At 32.6% G+C, this 26833-nt stretch overlaps 2 protein-coding genes across 3 annotated transcripts; one reads left to right on the top strand and one right to left on the bottom strand.

Moving 5' to 3' along the window:
• Window positions 1–1121: 1121 nt before the first annotated feature.
• LOC144561466 (uncharacterized) lies at window positions 1122–3769 on the bottom strand. 2 transcript variants are annotated; one of them, XM_078310423.1, is made up of 4 exons: window positions 3555–3769; window positions 3348–3448; window positions 2003–3070; window positions 1122–1883 (listed from the first exon to the last, which is right to left on the bottom strand). In XM_078310423.1, the coding sequence occupies exons 1-4, from the start codon at window positions 3760–3762 to the stop codon at window positions 1245–1247; spliced, it is 2016 nt and encodes a 671-aa protein (XP_078166549.1). In that variant the 5' UTR covers window positions 3763–3769; the 3' UTR covers window positions 1122–1244. The 2 variants fall into 2 exon arrangements, with proteins under 2 accessions (XP_078166549.1, XP_078166550.1); XM_078310424.1 differs by having other exon boundaries at window positions 2006–3070.
• Window positions 3770–11570: 7801 nt separating this feature from the next.
• On the top strand, window positions 11571–12495 carry LOC144562216 (uncharacterized). Its single transcript, XM_078311399.1, has 3 exons — window positions 11571–11733; window positions 11806–11950; window positions 12047–12495. Exons 1-3 carry the CDS (start codon window positions 11588–11590, stop codon window positions 12353–12355), a joined length of 600 nt encoding a protein of 199 aa, XP_078167525.1. The 5' UTR covers window positions 11571–11587; the 3' UTR covers window positions 12356–12495.
• Window positions 12496–26833: the final 14338 nt, after the last annotated feature.

Raw genomic sequence — 26833 nt, 5'->3', positions numbered from 1 at the left:
AATGGACAATTTAACTACATCGATCTGTAGACGTACACTTGTAAGTTGTAAATAACCAACCCTAGCTAGCTACTTTAATTTGTCTTCAACAAGGAGATCATTTCAAAATATTATATAATAAGCTAGGCATGCAGTAGGCAGTAGGCACCGCACCATCTCGGTCTCCTATATATTTTGCAGTCATGCTCCTCCAAGTTATATATTTGCATGCGTTAGTTTCTCCTTTTTGAGATATATATTTATGGCAAATGCTTCTATAGACATAAGGATCTATTTATAAAATGAACATACAAGAAATGAACTCCTATATATTTTGCAGTCATGCTCCTCCAAGTTATATATTTGCATGCGTTAATTTCTCCTTTTTGAGATATATATTTATGGCAAAGGCTTCTATAGACATAAGGATCTATTTATAAAATGAACATACAAGAAATGAAATGGATAGTGGAAATTTAACGTCTTTAATTAGTCAATTAAATTTGCTAAAAGATCTAGCCATGCCATTCTTCTGTCAAATCTGATCTGCAGGGTCAGGGTCTGGATGAAAGTTGCTATTCCATATTTAAGAAATTATTCGTTTCAAAATTAATAGCATCACATGATGTTGGTCAGTTGGTGCCGTGCCGTGCGCCAGTCCAAGAAAAAGTTTAAATAGTAAATTGTTTAATCACCAAAAATTTCAAATTTACAAATTTACTGCTACCAAGTACCAACCCAAAGATATATGGCAGGGAAAAAAGAACAGTATCCAACTTAATTAGCAGGGCCGGATATTAATTAATCAATCTCAAATGTATATATATATATATATATAGTTAAATCGATCGAGTTTGAATTTATGATACATGCACATAGAATAGAAGACTAACACACACACACACATATATATATATTCGATTATAGGGGAGGGGGACAACGCAAACGATAATATAAAATAAAATAAAATATTTACAACAGTAAAACAATGAAGCAAAACTAGTTGCCGGCCACGTGGTGGAGCTATTAATCTTTAGCATCTTGTCTTGATTTGATGAGAGAGAGAGAGAGAGAATTCAAAAAGGGTGGTGAGACTGAGAAGAGAAGTGAGAAGTGTGACCAGACCCATCACCCATGACGCATGACCCATCCTTAGACCATCAATTTGAGCGCCCGCCGTTTCCGTTGAGATACCCTTACGTCATCACACGTCATCCTTGGTACCTGCGTTAATCAGCTGCATGCTAGAGCTAGAGAGAGACAAATTAAACTGATGACAGATCAGAAAGAGATGCCGCGGTTTCTCCAATAAGCTCATCCAGTATCTCCCGCTCCACCTCAGCTGCCAAGTCACTCGCCTCATCCACAATCGCCGCGTGACGTGTCAGCTCACGTATGTTGTTCACCGGCATGTCAACTGCCACCAGTGCGTCGATGTCGCCTAGGTATTCGCAGTTGGCAGACGGTATCATGTCTATCTGTCTCCATAGTTTTCTCAGCAGTTGTGCGCCGCTGCCTAGTTCATAGCTTTTTTTGATGGCGGTACACTTGTCATGATATCCGGGAGGACCGGGACCAATGTTCCTGCTGGTGCAATTTAGGAGATCGCTTAATAGCTCTTCTACGAGGTGGAAGAGGAGTTTCCTGTTCCATCGGTACCGCATGGTGCTGCTGTGGTATCTCGATTCATCCACTGGGAGCTCCACCTCAAGCTGGTGGAACACAATCGGGTCTATTGGTAGCGATGGCGAGTAGCGTTTTGCAACATGGCTGGGACCCATGAAGCCACCTCTGTATAGTATGGATCGTATGTATTTGAATTCCAGGTCTTGATCTGGCAGTGTACGGCATGACTTTGGAATCTTTGGTTGTAGCGAATTAGATGTGGTCTCATCTTTCTTTAGCTGAAAATTTAAAAATAATTAATCAACAAATCTATGCTTAGCCTTAGACAATGCATTAATGTAAACTGGTCCATTATATTACTATAACAATTACTGATTAAAAGATGCTAAACATTAACTACCTGTGGGGACCTCATGAGTTTAGGCGTGAGCTCACTCTTCTCTATTACAATGGAAATATTCTTATCTCCAGTTCCAGTAACCAGGGAACCAGATGCCGGTGGAGTCGGCTTTTTGAACCGTGCCGTGAAGCGCTCATTGGTTCCTTTGTTGCACTTGCCAGTTCCTCCTGCTGGTACTGGTGGAGGAGGTGGGGATCGCGATGGTTTCACCCGTACTGGCTTTGCCAATGCTTGCAAATTGGGGATGTGATCCTGCAATTTAGCCTTGATTTCAAATTCAGTTATTTTACTCGGAGGTGCAGAAACAGGTTGCGTTGGCGGTAAAACATTAGCCTTAGCTGGTGCCAGTGCCGGTTTGAGTAGGCTGCTCCGATCGTTTTTCTGAACCCCTCTTGCAATTGATCTTTTTGGCTTAGAATTGCCATCCTCGCAACAATTTTCTCGTCTATTAGTGATACTCTCCTTCATCTGCTTGACAATCTCTTTCGCAGCATAGTCTCTACTCCTCGGGCTCCTATTCTCGTCTTGGTACTTTCTCCGGGGCTTCATTGTGTAATGTGTTGGTGATGGTGGTAATGAGTATTCACCAACCGGTACATTTGAGTGACATGAATTTGAAATATTGGAGTTTGGATTTTCTCGATGTATTTGAAGAGAGAGCCTTGCATCGACATCCCATGACCGATCAGAAGAAGCGCGAGGAGTGTCGGGCAATGACCGAGTGCCCACATCACTAAATCTTGCATTGGAATTTATACTTCTTAATGGTTGCCTTGGTTCTTTCTTATGCTCATGTAGTTTGCTACTTCTCAGTTCTCTCTTCTTAAGTTGATTTTTTGTGAATTCAGTCAGTTTCTTTTGTCGGGCAGTTGCCGGTGGAGATGGAGCTGAATCAGGCAGCCCATCAATGCCCATCAACCGAGCAACAAGACTAGGAGTGCGCGGTGTCTCAGGTGTTTGCGAGATGCGCCGTTCTTCATCATCTTCTAAAACGGAGAGTTGTCTTCTGTGCTTCATTATCTTGGTAGGTAATATGTCAAAAGCCGGAGCTAATTGCACTCCCACCTGATTTACACAAATTAATTAAAAGAAATTAAGGCAATAAGAACACTGCACCGAGACTACAATAACATTACATTTACTGTGTTCAAAATTGAAATCTAATAAAAGATTCTCTTAAATCAAATAAATTCAAATTTTCAAATGAAACATACTTATTACTTCACTTTAATTAAGATTACTGAAATTTTGAGTACAATTAATTAAATTAATGACCTCACAAGGAATATAATTAAGTCAGATCATTTACGTAGCACAAATTAATTACATGAAAATAACTTACTGGTATCTCAAAGTACCCGTCTTCAACGAATGACGAAGATAAGGCCTTTGCTTGGCCTAGATCTTCTCCTCCCTCCAGGCTATTTCTGGGTGCCTCAAGACCTAATTAAGCGCATGAAACTATTTTATCTCAGAGAAAAGAAATTAATTACATAGATATGGGCCGGTATACTATATTTACATGTGCAGAAAAGAAAATTAATTTTACCTTTTGTACTAGTTTCAGGATTTGTCAAGTCTGAATGAGTAACTGAGTTGGAAGGCATGCGAGCACTGGCATGGCATCCATTGAAGAGAAGATGGTGAAAATCAAAGTAATGGAGCATGCCACCCATGCAACCGGAGGCAGTGATATCTCTATCTCTTGTCGATATAGACCGGTTCCACTGCCACTGCCTCTGCCTCTCCTTCCTCATTCTCTCACAGAACAGAGAGCTAGAGCTAGAGCTAGAGCTAGAGAAAGAGATGTTGGGTTTTCAAATGTGGAGATCGAGTAGTTAGTTGTGTGATATTGTGGCACCAAATTAATAAAATCTGGTTGAATGCTTTGAAACCTGGAGAGAGAAGAAGAGGAGGCTAGGGAAGGGAGGTGATTTTAAACATGCAATGCAATGCAATGCAGTCGATCTAAGCTTAATTAAGAAAGAGGGTCCCACCGGAAAAAACGGATCGGATCGGATCGATCGGTTTATATATTGAATTGAATCATCTCATGCATCTCATCGATCTATCACGGATCGGATCATCTCTAGCTCTACTCACTAGTATAATACTTCAGCTTTAATTGCATATCGCACCCTGTAACAATAGCATAATACTTTTCTTGTTTAATTTCTTCCCACATGTACAAGACAATTAAACACAAATTTTCTTTTCAAATTTCCAATGTCTCAAATTATACTACAAACACTGGCAAACTAAATCGAGATTATATATTGTATTTTGTGATCACTAGCTAGCTAGATAAAAATTGATTTTCTGAATAAAGACAATATTAATTACTTACAATACGAACAATAAATTAAATTGCGGAAAGCTATTTTGACTGAGTGAGTAGTCGCTGATTGCATGGAATTAATTTCCCAAAAGAATGCAACATATATATATATCCAAAATTCCAAACACTTGTAATGAATTAAGTTGAGCAATATGCCATCAATCATGAATCATCCCATTTAGATTTTATGTATTTCTTTTTATTGGTGTGAGGAGAGAGAGGATTGAGGAAGCTGGTTGTGGTTGTGGTCCTCTCTAATTCTAAATATGAAAAAAAAAATATATATGGTTCTTCCCTCTCCCCTCTCCCCTCTCGGAAATTGAATTGAATTCAGATCTGATCGTACGTATACGCTTAATTATTCTGTGGAGTCCTACATCTGTCAAGTGGGCCTATTCTGCTTCTGCTGTATTATATTCCTGCATGTGCTAGAGCCTAGAGGCAACATATATCATCTATCACCTTCTAATTTACATGTACAATACACTTATTCTTATAATCGGTTTGGATGCGCCAAAATACCAGCAACAACTCCATTCTGCATTAGACGTGTCATCTCAACAAATTTTTACTATTCAATATATTTATATATTTACATATGGATTTGGCTAATCTGGATCGGTTATATTAAAAAACCTATCCATATTAATATATAGTAGGATCGGTTATTTGAAACAACTGATTCTAATTCCTTTTTTTTTAATTTTGGTTCTGCAAAAAAAACAAAACAAAAAAACAATTAGGATCGGTTGTTTGAAACAACCGATCCTAATAGTACTATTAGGATCGGTTTTTTGAAACAACCGATCCTAAATTTTTTTTTTTCCAGAACCAGTATTTTGTGAATCCAGATTATAATGCATTACATATTATAACAAGAAATTTAAATCCAAAAATTTTTATTAACAAACATACAAGTGACTGATTGAGATATTTCTTTAATTAACACACATTTATGCAATTAATGTAAAGCACAACAATAAAAAAAAAATTACCTCTTTTGCAATCACATCACTTGAGATTAGAAAAGACCCGAAAAATAAAAAACAAAGGAAACAATTAGATGGAAAAACATTTTTCAATGAAAAATACAAAAAAAAAAGTGTTTTAAAAGTATAATAATGAGAAAATTAGATAAAGCTAATACCGTGATAGTTGATCGGCCGGATGATTAAGTAACTTGAGTGAGATGTCCTCAAGACTGTAAAACAATATACAAATACCATTAATTAATTTTTGAAACAATAAAAAAATTAAAAACTAACACAATTGAGCCGGAGGTGCGAGAGGCTCGGCTTTGAGAGGGAGACAAAGAGAGAGAGAGAGAGACACGGAGGAGAGGGAGAGACAGAGACAGAGAGAGAGACACGGAGGTCTGAGGATTTGAGAGGGAGAGACGGAGACACAGAGAGAGAGACGCTAAGTTGAAAATGAGAGGCACAAAAAGAAAATAAGAACCCTCCTCAGTGAGTTATCAGGATCGGTTATTTCGAAATAACCGATCCTGATTGTTTTTAGGATCGGTTATTTTAAACAACCGATCCTAATTCCTTTTTTTTAAAGTTGGTTCTGCAAAAAAAAATTAGGATCGGTTGTTTCAAACAACCGATCCTAATTCTTTTTTTTTTTTTGCAAAACCATCATTTTTTTGTAGAATTAGGATCGATTATTATAAAGAACCGATCCTAATAGTGCATACATTAGGATCAGTTCTTTATACAACCGATCCTAATGGTAATTATCTAAACAGAGATATTATCTAATCAGAACCGTTTTTCACTTATCGGACGGTATGAAAGTTTGGTATTTACTAATCACACAATGCATGTACAGCAATACATATGAAAAAAATTCAAATTTTTTTTTTAACATCTTATATAGCCAAATAATACTTTACATGTTATTTTTTATAGACTTCCATGATTATATGCCCCTTCAAATTTAGAAAATATTTTAGACCATTCATTTTCACGCGAGAAATTAACGGTCGATCTGCAGTGAAATCATTATAAATCTGTTTTAAAATGATCAAGAGAGATCATTGAACGTAACCAACCTAAAAGTTCGAAAATTTTATTATGTATGATCTTCGATCCAACACGAAGTGTTTATGGCCATACGATGCTTCAATTTTCGGTCAATTAGATGGATGGGTTACTAAAAACAAATTTTGATCAAAATTGGATGCAAGACAATAAATGCAGTGCTATTTAATTTAAACGGTTTTGATCGACCAACGGACGACATTTGTCTTTGTTCCTTCATTAAACCCAACAAGAGTTGATGTTCTATGGTCATACATGTTTGACATAAGTCATTGATGCAACATACATGTTCAACTATACAATTTAATTTGTCAAAATTATTTAATAATACAATAAAAATGTTCTACCATTATATTTTGATATAAATTTTATCAATATCATTTTAATAATTATCAATATCATTTTATATATACATATACATATATTATATATACATATATTATATTATATTATATATACATATACATATATTATATTATATATACATATATTATAAAAAAATGAGTTTATAAAAAAAAACCAAACGACATTTATAAACAAAATACAGATCATTGTATGCCTACCGTTGAACGAAAACTTAAACTGAATTTTTGAGGCATTAAGCGACGTTTTTTTGAAATTCTGATGCTTCTGATGCAACGATGTCCAGTATACCACCGGGGCAAAATTGGAACCGTCTCGTCCTCCCATTTTCAAAAAGTGATCATACGCCCAAATTCGACTTTCCTAGCCAAAGTTACGGATGTTTAAAATTTTTTCGAAAGCTGCAACTTTGGAAATTCACAACTAACTGTAAAAAATCCAAATAAATTGAAATTTGTGTCAATTATGTGTATTTTTTAATGCTCTACATGCTGGTGTAATCACTTTTGCTATTTGGTCCTTGTATCAGTCCAGACTTGCTGATCTACCGGTCTCTAATTTTACATTTTCATTTTCATGTTATTCTCCAATTTTTCATTTCTAATATGCACTATTAGGATCGGTTGTTATAAACAATCGATCCTAATTTATGAACTATTAGGATCAGTTTATTGTTAGAACCGATCCTGATAGTATTAGGATTGGTTTTGACAAACAACTAATCCTAATTAATGAACTATTAGGATCGGTTGTGACAAACAACTGATCCTAATTTATGAACTATTAGGATCGGTTGCTTCAAAAAACCAATCCTGATACTATCAGGTTTGATTTTGACAAACAACTGATCCTAATTTATGAACTATTAGGATCGGTTGTTTCAAAAAACCGATCCTGATACTATCAGGATCAGTTCTAACAAAAACCCGATCCTAATAGTTCATAAATTAGGATCGGTTGACCAAAAGTACCGATCTAAATAGTTTTTACGATCGGTGGTTTTAAGAAAATCGATCCAGATAGGTATTAGTATCGGTTGTTTCATATAGCCGATCCTGATTCCAGTTTTTCCACTAGTGGTAATAGACGGAAACCATTATGGGCCTCACTTTAATTAATATTTGCTAATTAATTAAGTACTACCTCCAATAAGATTCGAACCAACAGTCATATTTCGCTCGCACTGTAGCGTCCTCCTGCTCATCCATGGAATTCAGATACAGTGAAGTAACCCAACCTTTGGGTTTTAAATCAGGACCGTCCGATTCGAATCTGAGATGATCTATCCGAAGTGGAGCGCACATATCCCAAGACGTGAATTTGAACCCTGAAGCAATATCGATCGACGGATTCGAATTGAATGGTTTCGATCCAAAACCCAAAGATTGAGTTACTTTAGGGGATCCGGACCCCTCATCCATGGCTAGCTGCTTGTGGGCCGCATACTTCACTGCCATCTTTTATTATTTTTTAATTTATTTCCATATATAGTTCGGCTACGGTAATATCAATGGTATTTCATTCTAAATACTATTAACTTCAATATTTATCGAATTAGTTTTGAAAAACAAATTCAAAAATCTATATAATTCTTGAGTGATGTATTTACATAAAAAATTAATAAATTTTTTAATTAATATAGTATCAAATTAAGTGATCAAATGATAGAGTTTTTTAAATTAATTTTAATGTACTCATTTTTCATTATTATTTTTACCGTTTGATTTGATACTAAAATAATTTTATAAATTATAAATTTTGTATATAAACACATCACTGGTAAATTATATTGATCGGTTTTCATTTGCTTTTTGAAACCTATCCAATAAATTTTGAAGTTGATATCAAATACTACCGAAGTCGCAACTATTAGCTAGACTTTTTGATATTATTATGCTTTACACAACTATTATCATAATTTTGATTAGTTTAGAATAATAATGAAAAACAAATTTCTAGTTATTAGATAACTCGGTAAATTAATATATACTACAAAAATAAGCCAATATTAGTGTAGATATAAAGTGAATATTTCCAAGAATACACTAACAAAAATTACTATTTTTGAACATATCAGGATTATCAATATGAGAATCTACGAAGATATCGTCGTCCAAAAGTACTTTTATCCTCGCTTATTTTTGTATTAGTTATACACACCAAATGATTATCACAATTAAATAATCGTTATATGTAAAAATGAAAGAGTCGCTATTTTGAAAGCAATAATTAGATTATTGATTACATGGAGAAAATTGTTCTGTCCAAACTCAATTTACTTTTTGTTTTCATAATATTTTAATTATGATAGGATGAAATCGAATAGTGGTATGACCGATGGGTGATGGGTCTGACATTAATTTGCTTTCCTTCCGATCGAATATGAGACATAATACCCACGAGAAAGAGATACCCATGGGCCAGGGGCCATGGGCCATGGGTCATGGGTCGAGTATGAGCGACTGGCTGCAGTTGCAGTTGCAGTTGCAGTTGCAGTTGCACCTCTCCCTATGCTCCCTCTCTGTTCCATTGAAATCAGTGCCTACTCTAGTCTACTTAAAACATTGATTGATTAGCTAGCTAGATTAAAGGACTGATGACATAATTACTTTAGTTGAGTACCTGACGTGTTGACATCTTATTGGTGCTGTCAGAACCCTATCAATCTTTCTATCTATCTCTAATTCTCTATTCCCCATGACCCATATATCATATATCCATCTGCAGGCGTTATGTTAATTATCTGCTTCAATCAATAAATTATCCAATATCCATCATCCTTGCTCCTTGCTCCTTGCTTCTTTCCAAGGCGATGATGAAATTTAGGTAATTAATTAATTAATTAATTATTACTCTACTCTATAAATTAATGGAGGGAGAGCTGTGGTGCATTGGTTGCTCTGGCTAGCTCTATGCACTCAAATCGCCATTTCATATCCTTCGGTTCGGTTAATTAAGTACGCATGCATGTCATGGACGCCAGACGCCAGCACGTAGGCCGTAGCTACTATATATATATATATATATATCGATCCTTAATTAATTTTCTCTGTCATGCAAAATAATCACAATATTTGCCCAAAAGGTGCTTACATCATTAATTATTCTAGTCAATTAATTGCAGTAGCCCATGTGAATATATATATATATATATATATATGTGTGTGATGATGTGAAATCCTCATAATAATAATGAAGCATTAATTGATTGATCCAGCGGCAGCTTATTAGAGTTATTTAGTGTTTGTTTTTATCTACTTGGTTTCATTTGTTTTGGGCTTGGGCCATTAATTAATTTGGATCGCGGTTGTTACACCCTCCCTATCAATGCAATTGCAAACTATATATATATATATATATGGGATTTGGCTAATATGCTATGGGTAGCTAAGAGGCCTCCCGTGCTACGGCTCAATATTCAACTTTTCAAAATTCTAACGGTCGATCCGAACCGTTCATCTTGTTCTCCATATTAATATGTGTTTGGAGACCAAATTTTATATTTTTTGGAAATTTTTTACTATATTTTTAGATTTATTGAATATCGCTGTTTTTTATGGTCCAGATTTGTCTGAAAAACAGCGATTTTCAATAAATCTAAAAAAATAGTAAAAAATTTCCAAAAAGTGTAAAATTTGGTCTCCAAGCACATATTAATATGGAGAACAAGATGAACGGTTCGGATCGACCGTTAGAATTTTGAAAAGTCGAATATTGAGCCGTAGCACGGGAGGCCTCTTAGCTACCCATAGCACCGTAGCCAAGTCCTATATATATGAGGAGGGATCAAGTTACAATAATTTTTGAGTTACAACAAGTTACAATAAGTATTTTCTATATTTTCAAAGTCCAAATCGTCGATCCAAACAGTTAGATGTGATCTCTACAATAAAATGTGCTTGGAGACCAAATTTTACATTTTTTAGATTTTTTTTTTACTATTTATTAAGATGGGTACAAAAACTAGTCAAATTCATACCATTGAATTTTGTACCCATCTTAATAAATAGTAAACAAAATCCAAAAAATGTAAAATTTGGTCTCCAAGCACATTTTATTGTAGATATCACATTTAACGGTTTGGATCGACGATTTGGACTTTAAAAATATAAAAAATGCTTCTTGTAACTTGTTGTAACTCAAAAATTGTTGTAACTTGATCCCTCCTTTGTATATATATATAACCTATTCCCCGCCATCACCCAAATCAAACTCCCCTAGCTGCAATGTACGGCCCTCAGATGTATATTTAATCATTAACAGCTTGATATTTAATTAGTTTCATGTGACACACTGATCAGAACTAGCACAGTACGTGTTAATTAGGCTCCTACCATAGTTTTTTTTTAATTCGCGCTAGCTGTTGAAATGTAATGAAAAAAAAGAGTTATTAGGATCGGTTAATTCAAAAAACCGATCCTAAAAACAATCAGAATCGGTTATTTTAAAAGCTCGATCCTAATGTATGCACATTTGGATCGGTTTTTTATAATAACCGATTCTAATACTATTGGGATCAGTTATTAAAAAGAATCGATCCTAATTGTGCATATATTATAATAATGTTGCAACTGCAAAAAAAAAAAAGAATTAGGATCGGTTGTTTCAAATAACAGATCCTAATTAGTACTATTAGAATCGGTTATTTTAAACAACCGATCCTAATTTATTTATTTTTTTTAAATTCGCGTTGTTGAAATGCAGTGAAAATGTTATATTTAGAACTTTTAAGCATCATAAAGCATATGTAGTGAAAATGTCCCTTTCTACAATAATATGCTTCAATGCTAATGTGAATCGTATCCATGTTATATTTTTATCATCTCAACTCTAGATATGGCACTGAGTAGAAAAGGAAAAGAAAAGGCACCAGTGAAAGGCGAAGGAGAGTCTAGTCAGAGAAATGTTCACAGTGCAAATGCATATATTTTGCTGCCTCAAGATCCGAGTTTGCAACCAGTGCTTCGGTTAGAGGGTTGCAGGTAATATTCATTTTTTGTATGTTATAATTATACATTAATTGTAGTGATTGTAATAATTATTTTTATTTGCAGGACTTTTGATGCAGGGCATCCAGAGAAGACGAAGCAGGTCGCCAAAATTATTTCGCAGGAAGTACGTCAAGCATATCTTGGCCCGTACTCCAGATACACGAATTTCTCCGATCGTAATAAGGAATTTATCCAGGCAGAGTTTTTGGTAAGTAAAATTTTATGAAACAAAACCTCCAACAATTACTAGTTTTTTTTTTTTTTAAGCTATCCAACGATATTAATTTTTAACTATGCATTGCAGAAGCACTACCAGTTTGCACCTGATGTAAATTTGACTGAGGCATGGAATACATTTAGAATGATAGCTGACGTACGGCTGCAGGATATGCTTAATAAATGCATAAAGGCAGCAACACACTCGTACGGAGATTCAATGCTTGAGTGGAAGGAGCGTGGGGCTGCTCCTCGCCCCTACGACGCCTGGATCAAGCAAACGTACTGGTCCGGACTCGTCGATTATTGGTGCAGCGACGCTTTTTCTAGTCGGAGTGCGTGGAATGCTTCAAATAGGGCCAATGCTGAAGGTTCAGGGGCCACAACGGGTTCTTGAACATGCTTGTTCACAAACAACGCTTCGTAAGTTGTTTTTCATTAAATTAATCTATTTTCATTCCAATTGAATCTAATCGAACTAACCTTGATAATCTTTTTTTAAATGAAATTGTCTTTCAAATTCTTAACAGGAGCAAGTGTTACACTAAGTGCACCTCTAATTGAACAAAAACTGAAATTAAATTTCAATTGAAAGTAAATAAATGAGTTTAGAGAAATTTGACACACGGGATGTTAACAGAATTCAGCAAAACAAAGACCTACGTCTCCGGGGCTTCGCAACCTCAAGCGGTACACTTTTCTATTATCCAATACGAAAGGATTACAACTTGTGAACTGTTGAGCCCTTACACACCAAGCGGGAAATCAAACGGCCAACTCAAAGAGATGAGAACAAGATCTCTTAGTTCAAGCTACTCAAGAGAAACACTCAATAGATCACTCTAATATAATCTAATCTAATCTAATCCAAGATTAGTGAAGTGGCTTTGAGGTTGTTTGAGAGATTTTTGAAGTTTTAAGCTCTCACAACAATGGAATAAGCTAAGCTCTCAGAAAATTACTTTTGAGAAGTTTAGGGTCGGCTGAGATATTTTGGAAGAAAGCCCAAAGCCTTATTTATAGAAACAACTCAAAAATGAGCTAAGTGAGCTAAAACGTTACAACGTTTTATTTCAGAAATGCGATTTTAGAGTTTTAATTTTCTGACAGCTTAGTAAACATTACAATGTTTGTAAAACGTTACATAAGGTTTGGCTCTGTAAAAATCTTGATCAAAAACATGAATTGTTTGAAGCTCAGATTTAATTAAAACGTTATAACGTTTTGTGAAATGTTACAACATTTGTAATTTGAATTTTGAATTTGATACAGCTGTATTTATCGTTATGACAATCCTTAAAAGTTATAACATTTTGTAAAAACGTTACAACGTTTCAAGTTGTTTCTGAGTTTGATCAAGCTATTACTTCAGCGTTTCTGACAGGTTTAAAACGTTACAATGTTTTACAAACGTTACCAACGTTTTACCTCTGTTAAAACAACGTCAAACTTACTTTACCAAGTATTTGATTTTACAATTTGTATTCTTGATAAAAGTCTTCAGGATTTCTTCAGTCTAAGAACTCCATAATGCAATTCCATTTGACTTGAACCTATATATCTTTCAAAAAATAGAAGAAATCGTAAAATTCAATAATTTTATGTTTTTGCAAATTAGTCAAATAGATGAAAAATATTATTGCTCAAACAACAGCAAGAACAAAGGCACGAACCCAGATGGTCTAATGAGTTGTTCCAGCCTACCCATAAGAAAAAGAAAATGGGGGAATACATTAATGTTAAGGCTAAAAACGCATAGGTTATAATACTTTTGAATCGTTTTATAAAGTATCATGGTTCCTGTTGTACATAACATTATTGTTATATTTTATAAAATTTGTAGCTAAAATATGAGAGAGCTATGGTGGAGAAGTATGGAGAGGATAGAGAGATATGGCCCAAATACAACAGCGATCTCTGGTATTCTATGGGCATTGATGATCATAATATCCACGGCGATAACTATGGTCTCGGTACTCTAGGTAAAATAAACATTCTTTGAAATTTGAAATTTATTTTTAGTTTTGTTAGATAATACTAATTGTCTTACTTTTAATGTTTCAGGCAAGACGAGAGCCATGTTTCGCTTTAGTGGGTCTAGCAGTGCTTAGTCGTATTCTTCACAGTCATATTCTTCTATGCCACCAGCTCTGCATCTCACAGAAGAAGATATCTACAGGATATCTTCTTGGGTACTTGATAGGATGGAGGCTCGGTTGATTGATAGGATAGAGAATCGATTGGAGGCTCGGTTCAGAGCTTCTTCGGTATGAAATTTGATATTTCAGTATGTTTTAATTGTGAACTCTAAACACTAAATCATAGTTATCTAAAATACTTTCTTACAACCGCACAGAGAGGTTCGGGCTCGCAGCCGGCCTCGATGCCCGCTCCTCAGGATGACGAGGATGATGACAGCGATAATGACGAGGGGTAGGGGTTGGATGTTGGCCGCGATGATACTGCTTAGTTTAGTTATTTATATCTTGTTCAGATGTTTCTGTTGACATTCATGGTTTAGATGGTACTTGACATTTAGATTATCTGTTTATGGTACTTGATATTTAGATTATCTGTTTATGTTATGCGACATTTAGATCGATACATTACTTGACATTTTGATGTTTATGTTTGATCGATACATTATAAGTTTTTCGATATTTATGTTTATATCTGTTTTTTTATGTATCGATGTCTTGTATTATGTGTATGTATCGATGTTTTGTATTTATGTATTGTATATATCGATATTTATGTTTAAATTTGCTTGTATGTTGGTACGTGTCGTGCCAATTATTAAATGGTGCAAATTTAAATAATAATAAAAAATTCTAAAAACCTAACAGAAGACTTTCTGCGACCGGTTTTAACTATCAGTGGCTGTTTTTTTGGTCGCAGATACCTTTTTCTGACGTCAGCAAAAAAAATAGCGTAAAAAAAAATTGGTCGCAGATACATTATCAGCTACCGGGTGACGTCATTCAGTGATCAGTGACGTCATCAGAAGGCGACAATGCTTACAGCGACCGGATTGATTATCAGTGACCGGCGCTTTTACTTTCTGCAATCGGTTTTCCGGTCGTAGAAAGCTGCTTTTGCTGTAGTGAATCATATCTTTCGAGATTTTGTTTAAGGCTATTGTATTTTTGTGAATAGATAAATAACAGACTTTGTTCTTATGGAAACAATTATATCTTTTCTGATATGGAGAGAGAAAATGAATAATATCTAGAACTTTTGTGTAAAGAAATGATATGTAGAGAAATTTTCATCAAGAATATATATGTAGAGAAAATCCTTATTTGAATCATTTAATTATATCTTTTTCAATTTTGTTTCTTTACATATCATTTTTTCTCTAAATCGTTTAATGACCTGTCTTGCTTGTGAAGAAAATTAGATATTAAATCGCAATGACACTTCAAAAAAAAAAATCATGTTATATTTGATCCATTTTTTTATTTGTTGTTGTTTCTTTTATTGTTATTTATTATTTGAATTTTCATTTTTTTTCATTCGTCTTTTATTTTCATTTAAATATATATTTTTTGTTAATTATGTGTGAATGTCAAACAAAAAAGACTCTTTATATTATGTACAATCTTATAATATGTTCTCGTTGCAATGCACAGGCACGATACTAGTATTTCTACTAATTATGAACATAATCAATATTGGAGAATTGAGGTAACAACTAAATGACAACTTATGTAAGTCTATAATTTTTATCAATTACGCAAATAAGAAGGAAAAAAAAAAGTTTCTAAAAAGTAACATTATTTAATAGTTCATACTTCATAATATTACATATTATAATAGACAAATAGCAATTAATTTTATAAGGTAAATGAAGTCAGTATACACATTTAAATATTTTATATATTATAATAATAATTAAAATTAGCTTTCAATTGAAACGATTGATAATAATTTTACAAATGAAACTATACAAAGCACAATCAAAAGGAAGAATTAATATTTGAATATTTCTCGATATAGAATGAAAGAATAAATCACAAATAAAAACAGAAGCACATAGTTTGGTTTAGCATACTTATCGTAGAAGACCATGTAGCATTTGAAATAGGAATAGAAGTATAGAAGCCCATATAAATTGCAAAAAAAAAAAAAAAAAAAAAAAGGCCATGTAGCATAGCAGTAGCAATAGTGCGTCGCGCATAGCGGTAATAGCGGTCAGCTATTATAGCTATAGCAGTCCTAGATGAGTTAGCAAAGTTTTATCTCATAGCTTAGCGTTTATGGTCCGGAAAAGCTATAGCAGCGCTATAGCTAATTGTTTAGAACACTGATTATTAGCAATAATGTTCTAAATAGCGCGCTATAGCGTTTTCGGATCTCGATTAAACACTAAGAAGGAATGAAATAGATTTCAATGGCACCGTGGTCTTAAATTAATCTGAAGTCATATTTTGAATGTTGAGCTGTTAAGGATTTGTCCGAAACATGTGGCGACAAGTATGACATGCAATTTGGGTGGTTAACCGTTAGAAATTAGAAATGGGATAAGGTGTGATTGGAAAGTAGAATATATATATATATATGGTTGGTAATTAAGAGTTAAGTAGACAAACGTTCTGAGATCGATCACGACATGATCAGAAGACGATCGAATTTGACAGTGTATGGATGCTGGCATATAAACGTTTGGGGTCTTCGATGACATGTATTATATATGTTGTCTTTTGCGCGTGTGTTGAACTGAATATTAATTGTACTCCTGCTCAGCTGCTCTAATATTGATAATCAATGGAATTTAATTTATTTCTAAATCCAGATTGCCAGGGGATGGATATATATATGTGCATATATACTAGTACTGCATGTGAATATTATATAAAAACAAAAGTATTTAATTATGATACCCAACTTAAATTAAAGCTATAAATCTTGTTTGGTCTCATGCATGTTGTATATATACCAAGTTATTATATATTCTTCTGCTGTTATATATAGGAATTAGGAAACATACAATTAATTTTGGACCAATACGTAACTTACCTATATATTTGATATTGAGGATTTGTCCCGGTAAGGTAATATGGTAAATATAAATGATAGATCTTCATTACTGCTATTCACTGTGGGCTCCATATATACTCCTGCTTGGCCACAGTAAACTGAAAGATATTTTACCATGTATATATATATGTAATCAGGGATCACGATTTTAAAATAATAATAATAATAATAATAATAATATATCATAGTTTAATTGGAAATTGCATTATTTTAGCAGAGCTTTTTTCATCTGCCATGCATATATGGATTTTATAAATTCACATTATTTAGTATAAATAAGATTGATGCAAAGATATATATTGTACTTAATTTGTTTTTGAGGTAATTAATTAATACAAACCATTGATTGTAGCTAGTGACCATGAAGAAATTAAGTCTTATTTATATATTCCTGTAATATTTATTTTTATATCACAAAAATTATCAATTCAGTGTACTTTTTTCATATCTCTGCTCTTGCATATATATCTATTATGATGATTTATTTTGAAGTATATATTTATTCCACATCTCGATCGATCTGCGAGGAAAGCTTAATTAATTAATACGCCTGATATGAATCAGAGAGCAGAGCAATAGAGCATATATATATATAGCAAGCAAGCCAAGAATTAATTTCGCCGGTCATATATGCATGCAAAATATATATAAAAAGAAATGGGTACATGAAAATTTACAAATGAAGGACAGACCCATATTGGCGTAAACTGTAAACTTAATTTTAAATTTTAAAGCATGCATGGCCCCATATTTATATATATATATATATATATATATATATATATATATATATATATGACATTTAATTATTCCTGGGGCTGGGGACACCCACCATTTCAGCGTATTCTTTAATGTCCTTCTTTCCTATCAAAGAAATGCTAATAACAACAAGGATGAATCAGCATTTCACAGTACAAACCCGGTCGGGACCGGTTTGGAAGAAATTAATGTTTCTAAGGCAAATTGCTACCAACTAGCTACTGCTTATATATATATAGAGTGAAGCTACCATACATTATAATGTATAGGTATTTTTGTGCATTGGACCATAAATCACCGGATTCAAAATTCAAATGACCGATCCAAACCGTTTATCTTGTTCTCCATAATAATATGTGTTTGGAGACCAAATTTTACAATTTTTGGAAATTTTTTACTATTTATAAAGCCACGTTTAAAATCATTGATCCAACGGTAACAGTAAAATCAAAAGGCACCATTAGATCAGTGATTTTCAAAGTGGCTTAATAAATAGTAAAAAAATTCTAAAAAATATAAAATTTGATCTCCAAACACATATTAATATGGAGAACAAGATGAACCGTTTGGATCGGTCATTTGGACTTTAAATCCTACAATTTATAGTCCAATGCAGAAAAATATCTATACACTGTAATGTATGATAGCCTTACTCTATATATCATCAGCTGATATTGGTTGCTTTATTTTAGGTTCGTTAGTGCCACACCCCAGCTTGACAAATTTTGAAAAGAACATTAAATGATTGATCGATCGGTGCATATATAATTTGAAAATTACCTGTGTTCTAAATAGCGCGCTATAGCATTTTTGGACTCTAAACGCTAAGCTATAGCATTAATACGCGCTATTTGAGCTACAGACGCTATAACGGTAATAGCGGTCCGCTATAGCGCATAGCGTGTAGCGCAAATAGCGCGCGCTATATATGCAACATGAGCTGTTTTTTTTTTTCAATTTATATGGGGTTTAAAATAAATAAATGATGAAGATATTGTTTAATTTTGATGAATATTACATTATATCAAATTCAGGTCCGCTATAATAAATTTTTCATTTTACCCTTGATTTTTTTTAACTGATGATAAATCAAATAAATAATTGCTAAATTATGAAAATTTTAGGGACTAACAAGAATTTCTTCAAGAATCATCTGTTTATTTTACTAGAAGTATGAATTTTTTTTTTCTTTTCAATTTCTAGGTTATTTTGAAATTTAAATAGAAAAAAAAAAGATAAATTATGTTATGATGTTGAAGATATTTTGAATAGAAAAGGATCGATAGTTTATGATATTAGTATTAGTATGGATATTTTGAGTCGCAATTTGGACTTTGTATTGGTTCAATATGAATATTATAATTTTTTAATCAATTTGATATTATTTATTGTTCTATGAGACTAAATAATGTTGATATTTAGTACAAATATATAATATAATTTTTATAAAAATAAAAAACGCTATGTGACATAGCTTTCACTATAACGACGTTATTCGCTATAGCTTTTTTTGGAGGCTCCCCGTTATAACACGATAAACGCTATTTAGAACCTTTGAAAATTACCAATCTCGACACAAATTAAAGATAATGGTTTTCCATATATACGACCTTGCACTAATTGTGTTATATATTATATTCGTCAATCAATGATTCAAGGCATGCACTAATAAAGAGGTCCATGCATGTGACATTGACTAATTTGTTTATTAATTACAATTAGCAGCTACGTACCTTGATATTAATTATTCATATCCATTCATATTTAATTTACTGTCATTATTATTATAATTCATGGGTACAGTACTAGTAATTAGCAATTAATGATATTAATTAGACCGTTACGTTGCGAATCAACCTAGCTAGCTAGCTATCATAAAATCCATCCTTAATTAATTCCATTAAAAGATGCTAGCTGATCTCATTCTCGATCATCTCGCCGGTTCAATTTCAAAAGAACCTTTAATTAATTTAATTAATTGCATGCATAATAATTAATTAATAACCAATAATGGAAGCAGATCGATATCAACTCTTTATTTTATTTTATTTTTTTAGATCTTATAATTATAGTCGCATCAACTTATTTTTGTTGTACAGTACTTCTAGTAAGCAGTAACTAGAATAGTTTACAGCCTGCAAAATATAAACCAAATTGCTAGCGTGCATTACAAATTAATTAATAGTCGCCAAAAGGAATCATTATATATATATAGGCTGTGGCTAATTTGCTACCGGTAGCATTTCTGCCGGCAGTGCTGCTGCCTTTTTTTTTATTTTGTGATGTCCAAACAACAAATCCAAACCGTTAGATGTTTAATTTATACTATAATCTACTTGCAGACCAAATTTTACATTTTTTGGAATTTTTTTACTATTTATTAAGCTGGTTTAAAAACCGCTGATTTCAATGCTGCAGAAATTTACTGAAATCAGCAGTTTTCAAACCAGCTTAATAAATAGTAAAAAAATTCCAAAAAATGTAAAATTTGGTCTCCAAGTAGATTATAATATAGATTAAACATCTAATGGTTTGGATTTGTTGTTTGGAGATCACAAAATAAAATAAAAAGGCAGTAGCACTGCCGGCAGAAATGCTACTGGCAACAAATTAGCCACAGCCTATATATATATATATATATATATTCATGTCTTAACTATCTCAACCTATATCAATTTGTCCGTTTGTAAAATAATAAAATATATCACACTGTTAGCTACCCATGTAACTCACAAGTCACAACTAGCGCTGATATTTGTACTGTATGTAATGTTCATAATATCTAGAGATGATATGTAATGTGCATGTATGCTGTAAGGGGGCGGAGTCATACATTCAGAGCTATGGGATCAATTTTACAATATCATACATAACTATAAAAATAATTAAAAATAATAGTTATGTTGGATAAAAATAGTAAATCCCAATCTTCGGCTTGTACAAACGATAGTGTTCATAAATTTGGGAATTACTAAATTGGGGGAATTTCATGTATATATATCCCTCAAAAGTTTCAATATTACATATATCCCTCCAAAATCAGTAATTACATATTTATCCTTGAAAATTGTAGAAACTCACATATTTGTCCAATCTAACCCTATAACATATCAAATACCTTCAAAAGTAATTAAATAATATTTTTTAAAACTTTAAAATTAATTTTATAATATTAATTAATAATATATTGACTATTATGTCCCTTCGTTTCTGTCTTTTGAGTTCGCATGAGTTCTCTTCTCTCTAAGACGTGAAACCTACTGCCTCTCTCCAAACAAAGACGAAAAAATTAAAGCAGCGAGAGGCAACAAAAATTTATCAGAGGGGAGGCGACGAGGGAAGATGGGGAGAAATCTGTGATTTGGCACGTTTGGAGAGAGGTGAGAGGTTTGGCGCATTAAAGAGAAGAGAACTCAGATAGACTAAAGAGACAAAATGAAAGACATAATGGTCAACATATTCTTAATTAATATTCTAAAATAAATTTTAAAGTTTTAAGAAATATTATTTAATTATTTTTGGAGATATTTGATATGTTATAGAGTTAGATTGGACAAATGTATATGTGAGTTTGTACATTTTTCAAGGACAAATATGTAATTATTAATTTTAGAGGGATAAATACGTAATATTGAAACTTTTAAGGGATATACATGAAATTCCCCCTTAAATTTGGCATGAACTTGGGCTTAAAGCCAGGCCATGGGACTGGGATATGAGTTGGGGACCGTTAACAAATTTTGAATTTGAGATTATTTTGAGGAGACAGTAAAAGTAATTCCTTTGCTGGTTAATAATTAGGAAAGGGTAGATTTTGAGACAAATATTATTGTCTCCTGATTTTTTGCTTTGTTTTTAATGGAAAGAGGTAGAAATATACTATTATATATATAGCCATATATGTCGATCCGGCCTGTGGATACTCATTTCATTTCATATAGGAAAAGGGAATTGGAAATTAACCAGACAATGCAATGCAATGCAATGCAATGCAAGGTTGTAGCTGAGTTTAATTTGAATTAGTGTACATTAATTATGGGATGGGATGATGGGATATATATAGTACACTAATTCAAATTAATTAGGGCAATATATACGACTATACGAGTCTGAGTCAAGATGCATGAGTTCATGTTGTTATTTGAACACATTGATAATTAAATTAGTAATTAATTAGATCTTGCTTGACCACTTTTAAAAAAGATAGAAAAAAAAAGAAGAAATGATGAAAATTGAAAAATTTGAACTGTTGAAAGTTGAAATATATACTAGACTAGACTAGACTAGACTAGACTAGAAGTCTTGGATTGGATGAATAGCATTTTTCTGTTGGGAAGTAAATTAATTAATTAATAATGTTACCTTGGTTTTGAAAATGAAAATAAGGTATTAGCCTATTAGGATGTAAAAGTTAAAAGTAGATGGAATTGAAATGCAAGTGGGCTGGCACGAATCCAGAGAAAGAGACAAAGAAGATGGACGCTTCACTATTTGTACAAATTAATTAATTTCTATATATTTCTTTCTTATGCATCACAATTCACACATCACTGAGCGGCAGCGGCAGCGGCAGCGCTCCTTTAATTTTAAATTTTAAATTTTAAAATGAGCATCTGTCAAGTGGTCCTCATTAATTAAATTTGCAAAATATATAATTCATCCAATTCCAATATATGGGGTTGGCACTTGGCACCTCAACCAATTAACTTAATTGGTATGTGAAATTCTCCCTTCAAGTTGAAGGATTCTTTGCTCTTCAATTTCTTATTAAACAGAAACAATATTAATTACTAAGCAACAACTAATTAATTAAAATACTGGAAGCTAACAAATTAACTTCAACCCATTTATCTGTTATTAAAAAACTCTCATGTTAATGTTGACTTGCAAATAGTAAGAAAAAAAAGCTTTAAATAATATCTGATATATATTGACTTGCAAATAGTACGAAAAAGTTTTAAATAATATCTTAAATTATATGACATTTAAATATTGGAACCTGATAATTGTACTCCAAATAAATTCCCGAGCACATCCCCCAGTATATATATATTTAATGTCAAACTTTCATTTTCAGCGTCGCTTTTAAAGTTTTGTTTATAACATTTTAAAAATAGAGCTTTTAAAAAAAAAATTCCTTTGATCATTCTCGTCCATTTTTCCGATGATCCATAATGAATTTAGTGAATCTAAAAATACAAACGTTTATGACTCTATTTTCTCTTTCAAATGAGATTCATGAATAAATAATTTTACGTTTTACCCATGAGCACTATTTAAATGTTTGATATAACTACTTTTAACAATTGTATACAAAGGTTAAATGCGTGATACTATATGATCAAAATCAGAGGTTTAAACGCTTGAACGTAGTATAGTTTAAATGATGAAATTAGAGGTTTAAATAGTTGTAGACTGAGATTTAAAAGTTGGAAATTTTAAAATCCTAATGAGATTTACTTAAAAATAACAATTTCAAAATAACTCAAAAATATTTCTTCATTGATCTCATTTGGAAAAAGAAAATCGAGTAGAAAACGCTTGTTTTTTTATATTCATAAAATTAATCACGAATCGTCAGGAAAATGTACGAGAATAATTAGAAAATAAAAATAAAAATAGTGGGTAATTTTTTTTTCTTTTTTTGGGCTTGAAAACAAAAGTAGTTAGAAGTTAAAACTATACAATTTTTTTTTTTTATGGTTGGCGGCGAAGTGCCGCCAACAGCTTAATTGATATATATATATATAAAGAGTTATTTACAAAAAAACTTAAATATGGACTTTTAAACTAATTGGCTCCTATTGCCGATAGATGTTTAAACTAACTGGTTCTTATCGCAAAAATACAAAACTAAACAAATTTAGAAATTAGTTATTTGCAGATAGATGTTTAAATGCTTGCAAGTAGTATTTTAAAATGTTATAAATAAAACTTTAAAGTTTAAATATGGACGCTATTAAACTAGTTGAGGAACGCACTCGGATATAATAGCTTGGAAGACCATGCATAACATTTCTCTTAAATATTTATTGAATTACTTCTATCACATATTCTCTATATATATATCATGTTAAACATTAAATACGCAGCAGGCATCAACAGTGGATGATAATTAACATATTTTTGTAATATTTTATTCATTCAATATATATAGTACATGTTATATCATTGCCAAGGATACGTGCAAGTATTTGAACAGTGTATGTTGTACGGACAAATTAATGTACATCGTCTGCCAAACTATTCCATATTAATTTCCATGCAACAATCAAAATTATATCTCAATTTCAGTGAATAATGGATCTGAAGGAAAAAAACACCAAGAAAAACAGTGCCAAATCCAAAGGATAGAACAACCATATCAGATACTGCTCTGATCTAGCTGGTGACTGCTGCTCTCTGTGGGCTCTTGTCGTGTTCATGCTGCTCATGGCAATGTAGACCTCTGCAGTGCACAATTTTTTTTATTTTTAGAAATAAAAATATATTAAAAAAGACATTGCTTTTTTTTTTTTTTTATCCAATAGAAAGGATCGAACGGTTTGATTTGATTAAGGTACCAATTGGGACCGAATCAATGGTTCGGTCTATGTAGTTTTATGAGGTTCACTACTACAGAATAAGTGATTGTACACGGACATAAACAGGAGAGCTACACGGATTTTCTGCCGTATGGAATGTGAGGGTGTAGAAATCCCTGAATATTTACACACGGATAAATATCCGTGTGCGATTATCGAGAGCTACACGGATTATTACATAAACAACCGTGTACAAATGTTTGCCAGCATCACTCTCAAAATAACCGAGCTACACGGATTATTACATAAACAACCGTGTATGATTACTCTTTCTACAAGGACATTCAGCTAAATGTCCGTGCACGATTACTCTTTCTACACGGATATTTAGCTAAATGTCCGTGTAGCTCTCTTATTTTTTTTTATGTTTAGACTTTAGTTAAATGTCCGTGTAGAATTGTCCTTTTTTCCCATTTTTTTTGTTTTTATTTTGTGGCTATCTAGCTTCCAATTTTGTTAGTCATTTAAAATTAGAATTCCAAAACAGAGAAACATTAAACAGAGGTCTTTTAAACTCATAATTCCAAAACTATACAACAATATAAATAATTTATGTACACTAAATTATACAAAATTATACAAAATTATACAAATCCATGTTGAGTATTACAAAATTTAAATTGAAACCGCCTTGTCCACATACATCTGACATCGTCGATCTGCTCCTTGGTGTAACACTTTTGCTTTGGTCCATACTACAATTATAATTTGGTATTAGTTAGTCACAAGAAAAGGTAGAAGATTACAATTCATGCAACATATATATACACAATGCCTTTTGTACATGCAATCTCATTTGATAAAACATAACATATACTCCTCAGGATCCAATACAATGTTTGTATAAAAGTTATATCCTTACCACTTAGTAACCACATGATCAATCTTTGGACCAAAATTCGGTAAGTTGGGCTCAAAATTGCCAAAACTCTTGGTTATGATCTAGTTTGGACCGAAATTTCATACAAACTAAGGTGTATTAGATCCAACATATCAAAAAAGGAGCTCCCATGTGATCCATGACATGATGCATCTTGGTTAAAGGTCTCCAACATATTGTATCTCCAATAAAAATTCATTGATCAACATATATGTGCATACATAATAGGGAATAAAAATTCTCCTTTAAAATTTTCATCCAAAATTATAAGAAAATATTTATATATATAATTAGTTGAATCTGTCTAGCTTTTATACGAACCATTGAAAATCAATTTCGTAAAAAAAAAATTATTGCATCTTATATGAATTTACGATGGCTCTGATACCAAATGATAGTCTTAATAATTCATGACGTGTTTTGCAATTAAAAAAACACAAGCAATCCAGAATCAGTAAATTCAAAATAAAATAGTAAAGTAATTTAAATCTTACAGTTCTGAAGTGCAGACATCTTTAGGCGGAAGCGTTAGTACTAATCTTCAATGGTTTTCCTCAGATCTAATGATGGATGGAGACCTTAGGCGTTTTCTTTACTTTTCACTTTCAAAAAATGGTCCACATTACACTAATTATTTACATTATCTTAACAAATCAAGCATGCATGCATTAATTAATAATTGACCTAAATAAGCAATAATAAGCTAGTAACAGAAAAGAGAAATATATATATATATATATATATACATGACTAAGCTTACCAAGATAGAGATGGAAAATACAAATTAACTTCAAAGATCTCAGATCCTAGCTCCTCGTGAACATAAATCATAATGGCACTGCTGGAAGGAGAGAGAGAGAGAGAGTATTAATTGATCAAGACGGCGCTGCTGGAAGGAGAAGGTCTTTTATATAACCAAAACCCTAGAATAACCTTTCTACACGGATTTTTTACTTAAAAATCCGTGTAGCTCCCTCAAGGCTTTCTATACTGTTATTTAAACAAAAAACCGTGTATAGTTTTCACCTTTCTACACGGCTCTTTATTAAACGTCCGTGTTGCTCTCTCAAGCTTTCTACACTGCTATTTAAACAAACATTCGTGTACAATTCTTACCTTTCTACATAGTTCTTTAATAAATATCCGTGTAGCTCTCTTAAGGCTTTCTACACTGTTATTTAAATAATAATCCGTGTACAGTTCCTAATAAACGTCCGTATAGCTCTCTCAAGGCTTTCTACACTGATTCTTTAATAAACATCCGTGTAGAGATCCCACAGATATTTCGGGCTTCCAAAAAATTACAATTTCTCCACGGTTTTTAGGTAAAATTATCAAATCCGTGTACAATCTGCAGTGTACAATGACCATTTTTGTAGTAGTGGTTACAGTGTGCATTGAAATCACTGAAACCAATAAAATGATTTTCTACAATGTGCGGCTCTCGGTGCAGACAAACTACTATTGGCATGTTCAGAGGTAGAGTCAGACTTTCAAATTACATGAGTGAAGTACACACATTGGAAGTCAATCATATAAAATTTATATGCTAAAAATGAGAATCAATTTACAATATTTATGACAATATTTTACTTTAAATTATATAAAATAT

The sequence above is a fragment of the Carex rostrata genome, chromosome 11 (assembly GCF_964058835.1).
Source record: "Carex rostrata chromosome 11, lpCarRost1.2, whole genome shotgun sequence".
Taxonomy (NCBI): Eukaryota; Viridiplantae; Streptophyta; class Magnoliopsida; order Poales; family Cyperaceae; genus Carex; species Carex rostrata.
This window is presented reverse-complemented; position numbering and strand designations above follow the sequence as displayed.

Coding starts and splice junctions, on each gene's coding strand:
- LOC144562216 (XM_078311399.1), top strand. CDS start 11,588: ATGGCACTGAGTAGAAAAGGAAAAGAAAAGGCACCAGTGAAAGGCGAA. Junction 11,734..11,805: donor CTTCGGTTAGAGGGTTGCAG/GTAATATTCATT, acceptor TTTTATTTGCAG/GACTTTTGATGCAGGGCATC. Junction 11,951..12,046: donor TTATCCAGGCAGAGTTTTTG/GTAAGTAAAATT, acceptor TATGCATTGCAG/AAGCACTACCAGTTTGCACC.
- LOC144561466 (XM_078310423.1), bottom strand. CDS start 3,762: ATGAGGAAGGAGAGGCAGAGGCAGTGGCAGTGGAACCGGTCTATATCG. Junction 3,449..3,554: donor TCCTGAAACTAGTACAAAAG/GTAAAATTAATT, acceptor GCGCTTAATTAG/GTCTTGAGGCACCCAGAAAT. Junction 3,071..3,347: donor ACGGGTACTTTGAGATACCA/GTAAGTTATTTT, acceptor TGTGTAAATCAG/GTGGGAGTGCAATTAGCTCC.